The following is a 17,645-nucleotide window of genomic DNA, read 5'->3' as shown; positions in this document are numbered from 1 at the left end:
TCCCCATATTCATGCCGATAGCTGTTGCTGTACTTTGCTCGGTTCTTTCATCCTGGTCTTGGGTTGCTTTCCCTCGGGTTCCTTGAGGTCTTACCCTCCATACAAGCAGTTCAGGAGTCAGCCAGGGATTTGAGGGACTTGTTCACAGATTCCAGACTCTTCTCTGAGGCTCCCTATGGGTTTTCCCCCCACACTCACTGTCCAGGTGTTGTAGCCGTTCCAGACTCTACCTCTGTCTCCTCAACCCGGTGTGACTGGTGCTGTGTGCTTGCTCCATTCATACTCTTTGCGGACTGGTGATTGCCCCTCAGGAAACAGCCATTGAAAAGTGGATCTTAACATTGTTTGTGTCTTACCCTTCCAAGGTCAAATCCCATCCAGATTCTGTCTGCTCTTGGTAACTCTCTAGTACCTTCCTTTTATTTTTTGTTTTTGTTTGTTTGTTTGTTTAAACAAAACATTGTTTTTGTTTTTTGTTTATTTAATACTTCATCATACTTTTATTGTATTGACAGGGGAGTTAGTCTCCTTTAAGCCACTCTGACATTACCAGAAGCCAGAAATTAAATTTTTGCTTTCAGTGGAAAATTTTTATAGTATTAGTAAGATGATTATTCAAAGAATTAAGAGACTCTGGGAAGCCTTCCAAGTCGGCATAGTAGAGGAATAAGATAGTCCTCTGATCCTTTTGGTTCATGAGTTTGGTGTCCCAGGTTGACCGGCAGCTGGTTGTAGGGGAGCTGGTGAAGAACTCACCATGCAGTACTCTCCACTACACACTGTTGGAAGCAAAAGTTAAATGGATTATGAATTGGGCATGTACTATGAGAGTTTTGCTTCATGTTCTTTCTTCCTTTTGCTATAGTGAGGTTACCATTTTTTACTATATATTATAGGTACTAATATATTGATATATCTTACTTGATTAATGTATTTTCATTTCCACTAGAGCCTGGGCTCCAAAGGGAAGACACTGAAGCTAGATCAAAGCTTTGCACAGGGTAGGTTCTAAGGATGAAATAAAATGTACTGTGCCAAGCACAAGGCCTGATGTACTGAGAACAGTGATCAGTGATTTTTTTTTTCCTTTGCTATCTACTCTCCTCTGCTCTGGAAAGAGTTACTAAATATAATGGGACTGGTAAGCTAAGAGAAAGAACAGATTATTTATTACAGTTACCTGCTTTTCCCCCCTTTTTTTCATGTGACTACATAACAATAGTTTGTACTAGTAAGAGCTACATTGTTAAATTATTTGGGGAGAAATTTAACAACTAAAAAAATGAAAACCCGTTTTTATCCCTGTGAAAATATACCTTTGAATGCTCACTTAGAATGCAAAAGAATAGTAATAGTGTAGATTAGGCCTGTGTCAGAAGTTCTTAACCTCTGTGGTGCCTGCAAAAGTGTGTGTGTGTGTGTGTGTTGCTGTCTAGAGACGGTACACAGTGGTCATAAGGATTTTTTTTTTAATAGAAACATTTTGAAATTTTATTTTTAATTTTTAATTAATTTTTAATTTTATTTCTAGTTTAAAAAGACAGTGTGTCTTTATAGTTCTTATGTCATTTCATTTTTATTTATTTTTATTTTTTTATTTTATTTTTTTTAAGATTTTTTATTTATTTGCGAGAGAGACAATGAGAGACAGAGAGCATGAGAGGGAGGAGGGTCAGAGGGAGAAGCAGACTCCCCGCCGAGCAGGGAGCCCGATGCGGGACTCGATCCCGGGACTCCAGGATCATGACCTGAGCCGAAGGCAGTCGCTTAACCGACTGAGCCACCCAGGCGCCCTGTCATTTCATTTTTAAAAGAGTGCGTATGTGTGTGGGTGTGTGTGTAAAATAACCTGGAATCTGATGTGCCAGCATGCTAACAGTGGTTAATTTGTGTAGTTGAAATAATTGTTTTATTCTTGTACCATAGATTTTTCTTTAAATTTCAAAACCTAAGTAAATCTCACACTATTAACTGATTCAAACAGAGAAGACATTAAAAGATACAATGAGGTATGTGTCTTTCTCATGTGGACCCCTTTCCTCAGGGCTGGCTGTAAACACCAGCGGTACATACAAAAGCGCACACACGTGCACACATTCGTTTTTATATTCTGACACAAATGGAAATACACTGTATACATTGTTTTACTCCTTGGGTTTTGTTTTTTTGTCTTTCGAATTCTGGATGGTTTTCTCATCTTTAAATTCTTATCTTCCCCCTGCCATACCTAAAGGAATTAAGAACACCGGATAGCATAGTTCTAGAAATCATTTTCTTTTCTTTTTGGTATCTTTTTCAGCTTTGCTGTGTACAAACCTGACTCCTAGTGGTAGTTCAGAAATTATTTAATTTCCTCTTGGCTCTGATTATTTCTGGGGGCAGAGACCTTTATTGAATGCCTACTCCGTGCTGGGCCTGTAGATACTTGGCTTCATTTACTTAACATTGTTATATATCGGGCGCCTGGGTGGCTCAGTTGGTTAAGCGACTGCCTTCGGCTCAGGTCATGATCCTGGAGTCCCGGGATTGAGTCCCGCATCGGGCTCCCTGCTCGGCAGGGAGTCTGCTTCTCCCTCTGACCCTCACCCTTCTCCTTCTCTCTCTCTCTGTCATTCTTTCTCTCTCAAAAAAAAAAAAAAAAAAATTAAAAAGCAGAAAATTAAAAAAAATTGTTATATATCATTTCTTGCTTATGATTATTATTTGAACTATAATGCTGTGACAATACATTAATAATACTTTGGTAATCTTTTAGTTTTTTAAAAAAAATTGGCTTCTTTTGTTTCTTTTTTAAACTTTGGAATATGGAAGCTGTATTTTCTTATTTTCTAAAGATTTCGTTTATTTGAGAGAGTTTGAGAGAGAGAGCCTGAGAGAGAGAGCACAAGCAGGGGAAGAGGGAGAGGGAGAATCAGACTCTCCGCTAGCAGGGAGCCTGACACGGGGCTCGATGCCAAGACCCTGAGATTCCAACCGGAGCCAAAAAGTTGCTTAACTAACTGACCCACCCAGGCGCCCCAATGTCAACATTTCTTGAATGAATAATGTGTTTCAGGCAAAATATTCACATGTTAATTTCTCTGTCTCTCCTTTTCACAAGAAAACAAAAGACAAAATCAGATAAAATTACTTTAAATACAACCATGAGAGGTGGCCATCTGTGCATTAGATGATGAGTGTGTTGTGTCTGCTAAATTTGTGGTAAGCATACAAGTGAAAAAAAATTCTCATTTCTTTTTTCATTAGAATGCAGTTAACTGCTTAATGTCATATAGAGAGAAGCCTTTTCAGAGTCTCTTCAGTATGGTGTACTGCCTTGGAGTTTGTCTCTCCAGAGTTGAATCTTGCTGAAAGGATGTTGGGTATCAGCCACTAGGCCAGGGCTCGAACTGCTGCAGCCATAACATCCAGACTTGCGAGTGGTGGGGCCTCCGTGGGCAGAAGGGGCCAGTACAGTGGTGAGAAATCCAGTGGCAGGTAGTTGGGAAGACCACGTCATAGCTCTTTGCCAGGTATATAGTAGAAAACCGAAATATCAAAGTATTCCTTACGCCGGCCTGACATCCAATTAGAATTCTAGAAGAAATGCAGTTGTACTTTCTGTTCAGTCTTGTGAGTCTCTAAATACTCTTCTTCTACCCAAAGGGGGTTTGGGCAGTTATTTCTAATACTGCTTTTCTTCTTCCCTCACATCTCTAGTCTTCATCTGCCCGCCCCCCCATTTTCCTCACTTCTTAGAGAATATCGATTGATTTGTATCTGCAGTAATTGGAACCAGTGGAACCAGAAATCTGAAACATCAAACTATCATTTACCCCAGCTCATAGTAGAGTTAACACAGTTGCGGGCATACTGTGAGCATTAACTGTTCCTGATGAGGAAAAGGGTGGTGAGTGGGCTTCCAGTGAGGGTTAAGGAGGTGTCCCAAGAAGAGCCCCCAGGCATATAGAAGGCGGGCAGCCTGCCTTCCCTCAGATACAGCTCGCTGCGCTTCTTCGTTTCTGTGCCCTAGATCATAGCAACACCGTTCATTTAAGTCCTTCATTTTGTTTTGTTTCTTTCTCTTTTTTTTTTTTTAAATAAAAGGCCTTTAAAAAATTATAGGGAGAACTGTATGTGTTATTGAGATGAAACAGCCTGAAAAGCCAGAAGAATTCTCTTCAGACTTTGAGAACCTCACCTCTTGGTTCTCTCTCAACCATCTCTATCTACATTAATAGGCTTACCCCTGAATTTGGGGTGTGTGTGTGTGTGTGTATGCATGCATGGAGGTGCACCCATGTATGTATATGTGTGTGAATCCATTACTGGGTTAGTGACTCAAGTGCAGTGGAACCTGGCATTTAGCCTCTCAGGATAAGAACGCTGTCTTCCTAATCCTGTGTCTCCCCATCATAGTTACCATGACTACCTGCTCCCATTCAGGGCTTCAGAAATCATCAAGTGGGATGAGGAGACCAGTGTTGTCATACTCTAATAATAATATCTGAACCAAAATGGGCCACGTATTTTAATGTGATAATTAGAAAACCGTCTTGATCCATGTAAATTTTTTAGCATCTTTACATGGGAGCTTCTTATGTTTAAACAGTTTTTGTACTTTCAGACATATGTTTTTCAGCTGGAAATTTATTTTCTAGTTTAGGGCTCATGTTGGTAATAAATAGTCGATCTGTCTGTGATATGCTTATTAAGAACGTCTGCGTTGACTTTGCATGTTAGCAGTGTCCTTGAATTGGACATCCTTATCCATGAAGCGTGCCTGGAGCTTTCCCTTCCTCATCTTCCCTGGTGTCTACCAGGGAAGGCAGGTGATGTTGCTGGCCTGGCCCTGTTACCTGATAAAAAGTGGCTCCGAGGAGCCAGCTGATAAGACTTTTTCTCCCAACTCCTTGGGTTTTACACAATTTTGAATCTTGACCCGATAATATATGTAATTTAGAGAACACTGATTTCAGGTTTGGCTGCATATTAGAATCACCTGGGAAACTTTTAGTGCTGATTTGATTGATAGGGGCTGCAGTCTTCCTACCCAGGTTTTTTTTTTTTTTTTTAGTTTTGTTTTATTATGTTATGTTAATCACCATACAGTACATCATTAGTTTCTGATGTAGTGATCCATGATTCCTTGTTTGCGTATAATACCCAATGCTCCATGCAGTACGTGCCCTCCTTAATACCCATCACCAGGCTAACCCACCCCCCCAACCCCCTTCCCTCTAGAACCCTCAGTTTGTTTTTCAGAGTCCATAGTCTCTCATGGTTCGTCTCCCCCTCCGATTCCCCTCCTTCATTTTTTAAATGACTCCTGTAATAAATGAGCAACAGCTAGAGTTTGGGTGTTTTTGGCAACTTATAAAAGAGCGTAAGCCAGGAGCTAGAAGGCTGGCACTAAGGGACTCCACCTTGGTCTACATTGCTTTGGCAGCCATCTGAAGAAGGAGCTTTTCATCAAACTTAACCTCCTTGGCCAGACTTCTCGTGGGTTCTGAAACTGTGTGAGCTTTAGGAAGGAGACTTTGGGAGTTTGCTTTGCTTTTTACTTCTTAGGAAATGTGTGCTCAACTCTGAAAACCAGTGGCCTTCCCAGCCCCCTGTAGGGGTAAAAAGGTATAATTACCCCACTATTAAAAGTATTTTGCACACAGTAGCCTAACACGGTTAGTTCCCAGCTCTGCTGACGAAGACTAAGGAACTCTCTGCAAAGTGAAACCAGATGATATGTTATTAAGAGGCAAAAAATAATTTAAAAGCCTTAGATGGTTCAGTGGTAACCTATTCACTGTGTGTATACATTTTATTTCCATGGTCAGCTTTGATATCAAGATGATTTTCTTACAGAAGAAACATGGCATTTAGTTGATCCGTATTTTTAAAAGCGTAATGGAGCTTTTTTCTTTCTGAACTCTTTTTTCTCAGTGTCACAATGGAAACATGCTTTCTGAGAAGGGCAAATGAACAATTTTGCTAAGTCTACAAAGGTGTACCTTTATGTATACGTAAAAGTGTAACAAGGCTAAGCATTTCACAGTTGGAGTTTTCTTGTGGTATATTTTTGTTCCTGATCTTTGCCTTTCCTTGACTCATTACTATATTAGATTAACAGATTGTTCATGTCCAGTTAACCTTTATCTCTGCCCTACTTTACCTGTAGCCAAACTCTGGATCTTTTTCAAGCCCGTGAACCTCTTATCGGAAATCGATCATGACCTCCAGCCAGATTTGCTGGCTTCAGACTCTCAGCTCCTGTTCTCTGCCCCTGTGTTCTTCTGTCTTCTCCTTTCCCAGTTCCTTCCTAGCCACTGTCCACTGAACCACTGCCCATTTTGTGTATTTGCCCGATCGGATGACCCATCCTCTAGGACCTTCATCTCATCGAACTCTTTATCCTTCCCCCTGGAAAAGTCCAAATTTGGCATTCCTTCTCCATTTCTTCGTCCAGGTTGCCAGACTTTGTTAGGATAAATAGCACTGCTGTGCACATTGGAACCATCCAGTATCCGTGGGTTTCCACTTCACAGATCCCTAGTCGCTGTTCATCAGTGCTTTTATTTGTACTTAAAATAGATCAGCTCTTCCTTTCCCATCAACAATTTTTGTCTCACCATAGCCAGTCTCGAAGACCCCTTACAGAAACACTATGCTCCTTTTTCTTTGTAGACAGTCATGCCTCTTATCTCAATAAAATTGAGGCAGTTGGATATGCATTCCCTCAAACTCATCCTTCCCATCAGTAGACTTTTCCCCTGACATACCATCTCTGAAAAACACACAAAACAACCTTCCCTTGACGCTGTGTTTCTCAGTGGCTCCCCAGTTCCCTCTCTTCTTCTCCGATGAGTGTTTAGAAAGACAGTTCTGCTCTGTTCTCTTCTCTACCTCCCGTCCCATCGCTGTCTCAGCCCTCTGCCCTCCAGCCTCCCCCACCCACTGCATGCTTTGCAAAGCATCACAAGGACCTCCTAATGGCTCAATCCAGTGGAAGCTTTTTCAGTCTTTACTGATTGCATCATCTCCTGATTTGACAGTGAAACACTGTTCTCGTGACCTCTGGAACCAAAATTATTTCTGGGTCTCGTCATTTTTTTCAGCCATTCCTTCCCGCCGCCCCCCCCCCCCCCCCCCCCGCCCTTTGCCTCTTTCTTGGGTTTCCTTTACCTCTTCCTTAACAGCTGGGGCTGCCTTTCATTCCCACCGGTGGTTCTTAACTGGAAGGAAGGCAACCCATTAAAAGCCCTTGTCAAACCTCTTAACATTTATATCATCTGGGGCCACCATTTCTGTAGGTATTGGTTCAGTAGGTCCTCCTTCCAGAAACCTATAATATAATGGTTTTATAATATTCTGTTATATGGAAGTACCGTAATTTACTTATTTCTCAAGAATTCAGTCAACAGATATTTATTGAACACCTACTTTATGCCAGGTACTATAGATGATGTAGTTCTTTTTCCCTAGTATGAAAAGCACTGTGAAGAATGCCCTTTCCCTCATTCCTTGTATGCTCTCAGTCTAGATTTCCAGGACTTTAATCATTGTATTAAGGATGAGCTGGTTTTCAAAGATCTTAACACCTGTGGCCCAGTTACTTCGTAGACTAGTTATGTTTTTGCTTCCACCAACTCCGTGGTATGGTTTTAACTGCTAGATATGTAGGAAGGTAGTTTCCAAATAACGTATCCTTAGACCTGCACTCTCCATGTTTGTTTCCAAACTGCTCTGAGCTCCTGACAACACTGTTTGGTTTTCTTCTCTGCCTTCCCAACCTCCTCCTGCTCCCCTACCTGAGAGCCCTCAGTTTCTCTCTGCGGTGGGATCACTCATCTTCTGTTTGTGTTCAGCCCTTGTGTCTTTTCCATGGACGTGTTTCAGGACTCTTCTATGGCCGGGACAGCCACCCCTCCCAGTTCTGCATTCCCCCGAGCCCCCTGTGGCTAGGGTCACATCCTTACAGCATGTGCAAGAATTGCTAGTTTACCTCTGAAAGTTCCTGCACGCGGGATCGCTCAGCTTTGTGTATCTTTACACCAGCACGTGGGAGCTAATAATATATTACCAACTGAATGAACCCTGTGTATTAATGTTTTAGAAATGATCCCAGAAAACCTAGCAGTAATGAATGCTGCTCTGGGGGCAAGAGCACCATGCTGGGGGTGCAGATCAGAGGTGGGACCGGGTCAGGTCCTCAAGGAAGTGATAACAAGATTAGTGGCCAATTTCTTTGTTTTAGGGTGTTCATTAGAATAATACTTGGCTAATATGGTGAAGTCTATACTATTTCTATTTATTGTTGAGGATTTTTTATTTGTTGTTTTTTTGTTTTGTTCTTAAACTAACAACAGATGTGATTTAGGGGCGCCTGGGTGGCTCTGTCGGTTAAGTGTCTGCCTCAGCTCAGGTCATGATCCCGGGGTCCTGGGATCGAGCCCCATGTCAGGCTCCCTTCCCAGCGGGGAGTCTGCTTCCCTCTCCCTCTGCTTCTGCCCCTGCTTGTGCGTGCTCTTTCTCTCTCTGTCAAATAAATAAATAAAATCTTTAAAAAAAGGAGATGTGATTTAATCAAGTACATTCTGTACATTTTTTAAATTTCCTTTTTCCTTCTCCTTTGTCCTGTTGCTGTTATAAATTAGAACAACATGCTTCCTAATATTGAAGTACCTTTGCATACTTATTTTATACCCTACTTGAATGTGGCTTTCCAGACTTTGAATATACTTCTTTTAAAAAAAAAAAAATTTATTATTATTTTTATTTTTAAGTAATCTCTATGCCTGATGTGGGGCTTGGAATTTATGACCCCAAGATCAAGAGCCACATGCTCTACCAACTGAGCCAGCCAGGCGCCCCTGTACTTCTTGACATAGATTGTTAAATCAGTATTCACACATGGAACTTGCCTTGCGTGTGGTATTGATTTTTCTGCCCATTTGGTCACATTTTGATATCAGGGACCTATCAGCTTTATAAGATGACTTAGAACAGCTTTTGTGTTATCCTATGCTCTGAAACAGTTTAGGAAATGCTTTACTCTTCAGAATCAGAAAGAATTTGATCACAAAACCATCTACGCCTAGAACCTTTAAAAGTAATTCTAGGGGCACGTGGGTGGTTCAGTAGGTTTAGCGCCCGACTCTTGATTTCCACTCAGGTCACGATCTCAGGGTTGTGAGATCGAGCCCCGAGCCTCACATTGGGCTCCACCCTGAGCATGGAACCTGATTGGGATTCTCTCCCTCTCCCTACCTCCCCTGACTCCTCTCTCTAAATAAATAAATAAATAAGTAAGTAAGTAAGTAATTCTATGTTATTTTCTGGTAACTTTCTTAATTTTATCCATAGTTATTACGCCAGTGTAGTTTTCCTCTTCCTGGATCAAGTTGAGTAATTTTATTTTCTTCTGGAACTTTTTACTAATTAATCAGAATTTTCACATTCATTAGCACAGAGTTGAGTCTCTGATTTTTTTTTTTTTCCTGTTTACCTCAGATAGTATTTTCCAATTTGAACTATTCTAGTCTGGATTATCATTTTCAGCATTATTGTACAGTGTCATCTTCCTGGAAGACAGAAGTCCAGAGGTACGAAGATGTATGGCACATAAATGTAGGCTTACTTAGCTGATTCAGTAGTTAACACCGGGATAATTTCCATTTAAAAGAGCGCGTATAAATGGTTATGGGTATTGGATGCGTTTTTAACATTACGTCATTGTCATATATTTAGTCTTACTGAAATAGCTCGAGCAGCTAACAGTAAGAGTAAGGAGCTTGTGCTGATGGGTAATGAGAGGACGTAGGAGTTATGCTTATTTAGTAGTAAAAATAGTACAGTCACATATGGTGATCCTTTTTCAATCAGATGGTATCTCTTTCAGTAAATAGAGGTGCCTTTTACAGTTCATTAGGATCTACTTCATAAAATTGTACTCTTAGCCTTTCGGCTTTGTGCTGTTAGGGCTCAGTGGAGAGGGAGAGTCTGTGGTTTTAGAGCAGGGGTCACAGGTGCCGATCCGAAAAGCAGGAGAGAAGGACGAGCTCGTAAAATTAAGGCCGACATCACTTGTCATTGATTGAATGGAGTAATAAATAGTTGATTCAAGTATTTTCAGGGTACCCATATGGCTTCCCACATGTTGAAATCATTTGTAATGTGAAAGAAGATAACATGCTCGGTTTTTAAGTGGAACCACCCAGTGCCAATTTTAAATCTGTGTACAGGTATCCTCCTCTTTTCAGAATGCACCGATGCTTCCATGTCTTGGCAGGTTATTGTCAGCATTGATCCAAACAGCAAATCACGCAGGTCCATCTTAGTGTCCTTATGACTAGTGATCACGAGCTGTGTTGCCACAGGGACACGGGGTTCCACATGCAAGGTTTTTGGTGGTGGCACAGAGAAGGGAGCGATAGGCTGTGAGTAAGGGTGTTAAGAGAAGGTTTCCCGGAGGAGGCGAATCTTGAAAGGATGCCACCAGGAGAAGGGACAGGGTGGGATCTGATGGAGCCTGCAGGAGGTGGGGCTGAAGCAGGAAAGAAAGCGGGAGTGGGGATAGGAGGGAGGCTGAAGACCTTGTTAGCCACATGGTGGAATTCAGACTTCATGTTTACCTTGAAATTGATACTGAAATGATCACTGAAAGGATAATCTGTGAGCCCCCCTCCAGGAAAGCCATTCTGTTTTGTTTTGTTTTCCCATCTCTAGTGCCTCCTGTTGTACCTGACCCAGGGTAGACATTCAGCACAATAAATACACAACTTTGGTTGAATCAAATTCTAAGGATTCTGTGGGTTGGTCCCCAGAGCTGTGCTGTCTTGCATCCCGAGGCTCTTGAGGAGTGGTGCAGAGGGAGAACCCCACACTTCACTGTAGGGTAGACACGGCCAGAGAGCAGGAACTTAACCATGAACCTGTATTTGAAGAGTGCTTTATGGTTATTAATGATTTGTTTTTAATCATTCAGTCTTCTTCCCAGAGCCCTAAAAGAAGGGTTGTTTCTTAAGGGCTCTAGGACATGGTTTTTGTTTTTGTTTTTTTGCTCAGTGGTTTCAGATTACATTTCACAAAGAAAGAGACTTTTTAAAATTATTTATAGATGATAGAATATTTTTGCATCATTTTCTTATACAAACAAAAGTTTTTATTTTTTTTACAAACAAAAGTTTTTAAATGTGGAAGCTGTTGTACAAGATTGTTCATAGCCTTTACCATTAACAAACGGTTTCTGTGCTTTATGGAGAAGAAAATCTATAAAAAGTTGTAAATTTTTAATAGTTGCAGAACCAAGATATGACTTACATGATTAGTAAGTACCCTCTCCCTTCTCCTGGTCTGTTACTCTTCCAGCCACAGGCCCCTCTGGATCTTAAAAAAGATTATGGAGCCATTCATGTTGCCTTTTCCAGGTGATAGGTCCTCCAAGTACATTGAGTAAAAATTGAATTAATTAGAATTCCATCTGAAATACAGTAGGAACTCATTACATAAGAATGCATTACTCACTTTAGATTTACCAACATGGTGTGGGCGTATCTATTTTTATCTTTAAACAACAGCAACAGAGAAACTGTAGTTTATTTCTGAATGTGTAGTTCTCTGAGATTGTTACCTCAGATAAAAGTGACACTGGGGAGGGGGTGACAGAGATGGCTCCGAATCTGAGATCCTATTCTAAACAACAGCCCCAGCCCCCCAAGCCAAGGCTTAAAATAATGAGATCCTGTATTATTGCAGGGAAGTGTTAGCCTTGGTAAAGGGAAAAGGGTAAAAAAATAAAAGGTAAAAAAGATGTGTAGGTAACTGCTGCTTATATCTGGTTCAGAATCCAGCAGTGGGTCGTAAAATCAATGTAGCTGGCTGGGCAAGGCCGCATTTTTCATTTTTAATAGGAAAAGATAGGGGATGGAGTGTGGGTAAGTTTGTTTCTGAATTACGTATACACATAATAGCACACATGTATAATTGGTTGGAATGTAAAAATATATTCATTACTCTAAGTCATAGTGAAAAAAATGATAAATATTGCTTTAAATACCAGTAAATTGCTTTGTCTGAACCAATTAAGTACGTACAATGTATGACCACTTTCTCTGTGATTTTGGAGTGTCTTCGAAACACCATGTTTTACCAGGAGAATCATAGAGCATAGGTTAAATATAAACAGGACTTTTTTTTTCCTAAAAATTGAAGCAAAAGCTTTGAAAATTGGCTGTTAGAAGCCCTGTACATGAAAATTGTATTTACCTATTGAACTGGAGCCTTAGGTAAAAGCATTTAAGTAGATGCTTATCCCTTACATAGATGTCCTACATCTGCTGATTTATACACTGTTATTATGAAGAGAAAAAGGCAACTCAATTGAAAATTTAAGAACAAAGAGTAGTGTTTTGTGATCCCATGTAAATTGAGGTCGTTTTTGTAAGAATTTGTTTGGTTAACGTGCAAACAGAAGGTAGCCCAACCTCCATATACTGAATAGTAACTGTTCTTTAAATATATGTTACATCATGAGTTTTTGTTGCTTTGAGCCACAATTGATTCTATTAATAAACAGTTGTTTTATTATATAATGCCAAATTATGCATGCATAAATCTTAAACACAGTCATTACTACTGTGAATATATAGAATACATATATATTATTTATGATTCTTGAGTTTGGATGAACTGCTGGCATAGAACTAACAGTGTTTTTTCCTTTTTATGTGTCTCAAGAGCTGTAGATTTAAATTATATGATTTGTTTCTTTATATTTTTGCAGGTCTACAGTGTAGTTAGTATATTTTATTTTTTAAAAAAAGTGGCCCTTGCCCTTTTGTTATTTATGTTATTGTAGATTTCACCCTTGCATTTGGTATTTTTCTCTTTGAAGTAAAATTACTGCTGAGGCAGGATCCACTTTTACATTTAATAAGAGGTTTTTTGTTTATTTTGGGTTTTTTTTTTTTTAGGACAGTTTCCAGTTTCAGTTGTCATTTCATGAGAAGTGATTAAAATTTATAAATAAGAAAAATTGTAATATTTCTACGGGTTATCTCTACTCATACGTCTCATTCTGGATCTGAGAATTAGCAGCAAAGAAATAGGACATTACTGTGGGGATATATTTGTCAGGATAAAAACTTACTTATTTTTGACCAACGCTGATAGCATCTAATATTTCAGACTAGCTTGTCTCCTTTATTCTGCTCCTCCCACTCTGCCTTTATTTTGTAGGCAGGGTGGGTCAATATGCAATTAAAAGAAGTTTGGTCAGTAAATTGGAGGTTCTCTTGAGTTTCTGGCTTTCCCGGCAAGGTTGACGGGAGAAGCAGCAGGTGGACCAGGGTTCAGAGGGCCTGTGGTGGGATCTGCATCTTTTATTGTTTGGAAAAGGATGCATTTCGGAGGTTCATCTGTGGCCAGTGGTGGTGCTAGGGGTAGCTTTGGAAACCATTTTAGGGACTGGGGGTGGATCCCCGAAGGCATAAATGACTCAAGTACCAATATTTTGAAAGCTTTTAAATGGTACTTCCATGGACTAACTATAACATTACATAATTATTGGTTGTGTATTCATTTCAGTACAAAATAGTTCCCTGGGAATTTTGTAGCTTCTGCCATTATCATGAGCACTTAGACCCCTGTATTAAACTTGGAACTAGTTGTTGTCATGATCATCAAATAAGGTGTATTCTTATAAAATTTAATTGTTAGCCAAGGTAGAACACGTGCTGCTTTTACACGATCCAGTGGTGCTCAGAGTTTCAGATCTAAGAGCTATCGGCTCGGGGCCCCCATTTGGCTCCCTCTCCCATCCGCTCCCGGAAGCCTCTCAGGGCCTTGTTCGGTGTCACTTCTGGGTTACACCTGCTCCTTCAGAACTGGATCCTGTGTAACAGTTCTGTGGTCCGTACTTTGAACATAAGATCTCTTTAATGCAGTTCGCTACCCTCACACTTCATAAATGACCATCCTGTTACCAAGGCTTGGCAAGACGGGTAGGTATTAATTAAAGCTACTCTTCGGCTCCTCATTTCATTTATTTCCCGGTTCTTCCATGTTTGGCATAGGTCTCAGGCCATCTGTGAACTTGGATTAGACTTGTTTCTAAGCCAGTGGGCATTTGTTATATCTCTCTAATAAAATCCTTGTTGGGCATTTGTATGTCTTCATAAGGAAAGTTTTATTTTTAGGTACTTTTAGGCACCTAGACATTTTTTAATGATAGTTCAGTTTTGAAATGCACTCATTATTTGCATTATGGAAACATTAAGTGGAAGTGGTCCTTGTGACCAAGACATGATTGAAAGAAGAAATTCAGTTTTAAAATGAGGGAATAAATCTATCATTATTCTGACAGTTTACACATATTTATTTCACAAATAATTCATTCAATAAATATTTATTATCATGTATCAGTCACCATGTATAAGTAGCATGTTTGTTTTTCTGTGTTCTGATTTGTGTATGATGAATTGATTTGTAAAATTTCTTTGTTTTTCTTAGACAAAATTGAAGAAGCACAAAAAGAACTTAATGGGGCAGAAGTGTCAAAAAAAGGTAAATTAAACTCAACTGTAATACAGACTGTATTCTTAACAGTGATTCCTATACAGCTACCTTATAATCACAGCCTTACTAAATCTATCAATGTAAACATATCACAAAATTAAAAATCACCTTAGACTAACTGATGCCTGAAAGTATACGGGCTCTGCTTTATGAAATGCTTTAGCTATGTAGCATGTTCTGTAACTGTTTGCCATGTATTTATCTATTGCTGGTAGGATTCTGAAAGATTGTTGCAGGTCTTTTGAAAGTCCTGTTTATGAGACCGTCCCACAGCAAAAAAAGTACAAATATAATGACTAATGATGGCTGTTTACACATATATGTGCCTATGCGTGTTCTTGTGATGCAGTATTTTTTTGTAATGACAAAAGCCTAAGACAAAATAATATGAATGCTAGTCCGTGGGAAAATAGTTGAATAAATTGTAATACATTCATATTTTCGGATACATTATATACCTTTTTAAGAAATGTTATTTCATTTGATGGTGATGATTTGTTGCTGAGTGAGGAAAGTGAAATTGTGCTATAGCTTATAAAATATCTCAATTTCTTTGTTCAATCAAATGACAAAGGTATACACATGAACACATACATATTTACACGCATACTCGTACATATGATTATACAGGGTTGGACAAAGTTTGCAAGGACTATGCACAAATATATAATGGTGGAAGAAGGGGCTGAGGAAGATTAACTTTTATTTATATGGCTTTGTGTTTTTTATTAGTTATAATGGTTATTATTTTGTATAAAAAATAAAAAGTTTAAAGGCAAAAATTGATTGTCATCATAGAAAACACACTGGTTACTTTTCCAGGTAACAGGAAAAAATACATTCACTATAAACCAGCCAGTGCAGAGGGGAAAACAGTGTGAGGTGGATAGTGTTCTAACCCTATATGTTAATGAGAAAACTTGATTAAAAAGACATAATTAAATCTCCCTTTGTAGCATTTATATTTCATGATTTATTATTTCCTTGTCCTCCTTAAATCTTCTTCTTCTTCTTCTTCTTTTTTTTTTTTTAATCTGGTTAGGTTCCTAGCTAGCTAGGTGTCTTTAGTAGAAATATTTCTGGCTATGCAGGTTCTCCATCCCTTGGGCCAACCTATGAACCTTCAAGATGGTTTGGGGTTGGTTTGAATAGTTAGGTTGTGATGTGCAGCAACCTTGAAGTGTCTCTCTTCTCCGTTTTCCTTTTCTCCCACTCCCTTCTTCCCTGCAATCTGGAAGGTCCATAACAAATAAGCATAGTTAATGACATTCTTGCTAAAAAGTCTAGAAAGAACAGAGAAGTTGCTGTAGCCATGCTGTCCCTTCCAGTGGTTGACTAAAGATCCCTTCCCCCAACGCTGTAGACAGACGGCATTTAAGACACGCAGGCTGTCAGAGATCGTTTACGTCCAGTAATGGTTTAGAGCTGCTTCAGGTAGAAAAATAAATGTGTGCTTGTTTTCCTTTTCCTTCTTTCTCACTCCAGTGGCAGAGTTTTAAGAACAGTGAACTAAAGGCCTGATAGGAAGGAGGAAATGAAACAAAGGTTCTAGAAAAAGAAATTGGATAATGAGGTTCAGAAAAATCTAGTGGGCTACATTTGGCAGGCTACATTTATTTAAGACCTAGGATGAATACCAAGTGAGCATTGTTCTGTGCAATTCACTGCCTAGAATTACCACTTGGCTTTCATTTTTACGTACACATTCTGGGCAAATTAAAAATAAAACAGCTTTTCCCTCAAATATAATTAAGGAATAATATCAGTTTGTCTTTAACAATATGAGATAAAACCTTTGAGTAATAAAAGTGTTAAGATTTCTCAAATCTTTGCTGAGCTGCCTGTTTTATTCAAGGAAATTCATTTCTTCAAATAATGTACTTTAAAAATTTCTTGTTCATTATTTTTATTAAGACTAGTCACCTAGGACAGATCACTTTTTTACTATTCTTTCAAGATGCTTTTGTTTTTTTCCCCTTGAAAGTTTGACTTTTTCTTCTACATCTGGTTATTTTTCTACAGTGCTCATGGTTCTGAGGCTTTGCTTCCACAGAAGATAGTGTAGTCCTTAACTTATCTGTGGATCTTTCTCCCTTTTCCTTTATTTTTACTATTAGGACAAGTAACTTATTTATCTTCAGAAGCATCTACGTTAATGGCAGGCCCTTACAAAAAAAATTTTTAAAAATAAACCTTGCTCGTTGATAGATTTGTATTGTTAGTTCTAACATTTTAAGTAAGGATTAATCTGTTTTATATGGTGGCAAAGAAAGTGACTTGCCCCAATACACACCAATAAAATAAAGAAGGATACTAAATTATGTTAATGTATTTCTTTTATTCTTTCTGCATGTGAATGAAAATTAGATGACTTTGATTTATTTTGATTTTAATCGGTTTGGGGATAAAGAGAACATGTAACATTCACATAATTCTCCATAATGTCATTATATTCTTCCTTACAGTGCTCTTTACTTGTTCTTAGCAGCCATTGTATTTGACACTATTCCTAAAATTATTGCACGGATTTAAATAAAATAAATAGTGAATGTCACAGATGCGAGAATTGGAGTATGTTATAAAATAAACTTGGGAGATATAAATAGATCGGTTTCTCAGGAGAGCTTTCATGTGCTTTCTTTGTCTAAGTTTTAATTTTAATAGTTTAAAATTTTTATCATACAATATTTGATACCTATACATTAATAGATGTGACATATTATATAGCATAAAAATAACATCGTGCTCTTTGATTCCACTACCCGGTGTAAGTAAGAACTGGCGCATTGTCAATATCAACCTGCATGCTAGGCTCTGTTTCATCCCACTGTCTGCTCTGTTGAGGTATTTACCTCCTCAACTTTGTGTTCATTGTGTTAATGCTTCGTGAAAATAATAATACTTTTTAGTTTTGCCTGAGTTTGAGCTTTAAAAATAAAATTATATTGTATACTTTTAACAGCTTTTTCACTCAACATTGTTTCTAAAGCGTATACATGTTGTTGCATGTAGCTGTTTCTTTTTATTGCTGTAATGTTTTATTCTGTGAAACAATATGTGCCTCCATTCTCTTGTTGATGGATTTGAGTTATTTC

General features: G+C 38.8%; 1 protein-coding gene across 7 annotated transcripts in view; it reads left to right on the top strand.

The window, feature by feature from the left end:
* Positions 1-17,645, top strand: part of HIVEP1 (HIVEP zinc finger 1) — a 142,127-nt gene that overhangs the window by 60,396 nt on the left and 64,086 nt on the right. For 5 of the 7 annotated variants that reach the window (XM_045866369.3, XM_045866370.3, XM_045866371.3 and 2 more), the window contains exon 3: positions 14,485-14,538. The exons of 1 other annotated variant lie outside the window; for it this stretch is intronic. In XM_045866369.3, coding sequence (XP_045722325.1) covers positions 14,485-14,538 — 54 coding nt within the window. The remainder of the gene's footprint in view (positions 1-14,484; positions 14,539-17,645) is intronic. One more of the 7 variants, XM_064597177.1, reaches the window with a different exon arrangement.

The sequence above is a fragment of the Mirounga angustirostris genome, unplaced genomic scaffold, assembly GCF_029215605.1.
Source record: "Mirounga angustirostris isolate CCGP_5_RB_7025 unplaced genomic scaffold, mMirAng1.0.hap1 SCAF_8, whole genome shotgun sequence".
Taxonomy (NCBI): Eukaryota; Metazoa; Chordata; class Mammalia; order Carnivora; family Phocidae; genus Mirounga; species Mirounga angustirostris.
Note: the sequence above shows the minus strand (reverse complement) of the source record. Positions and strands in the feature narration are given on the sequence as shown.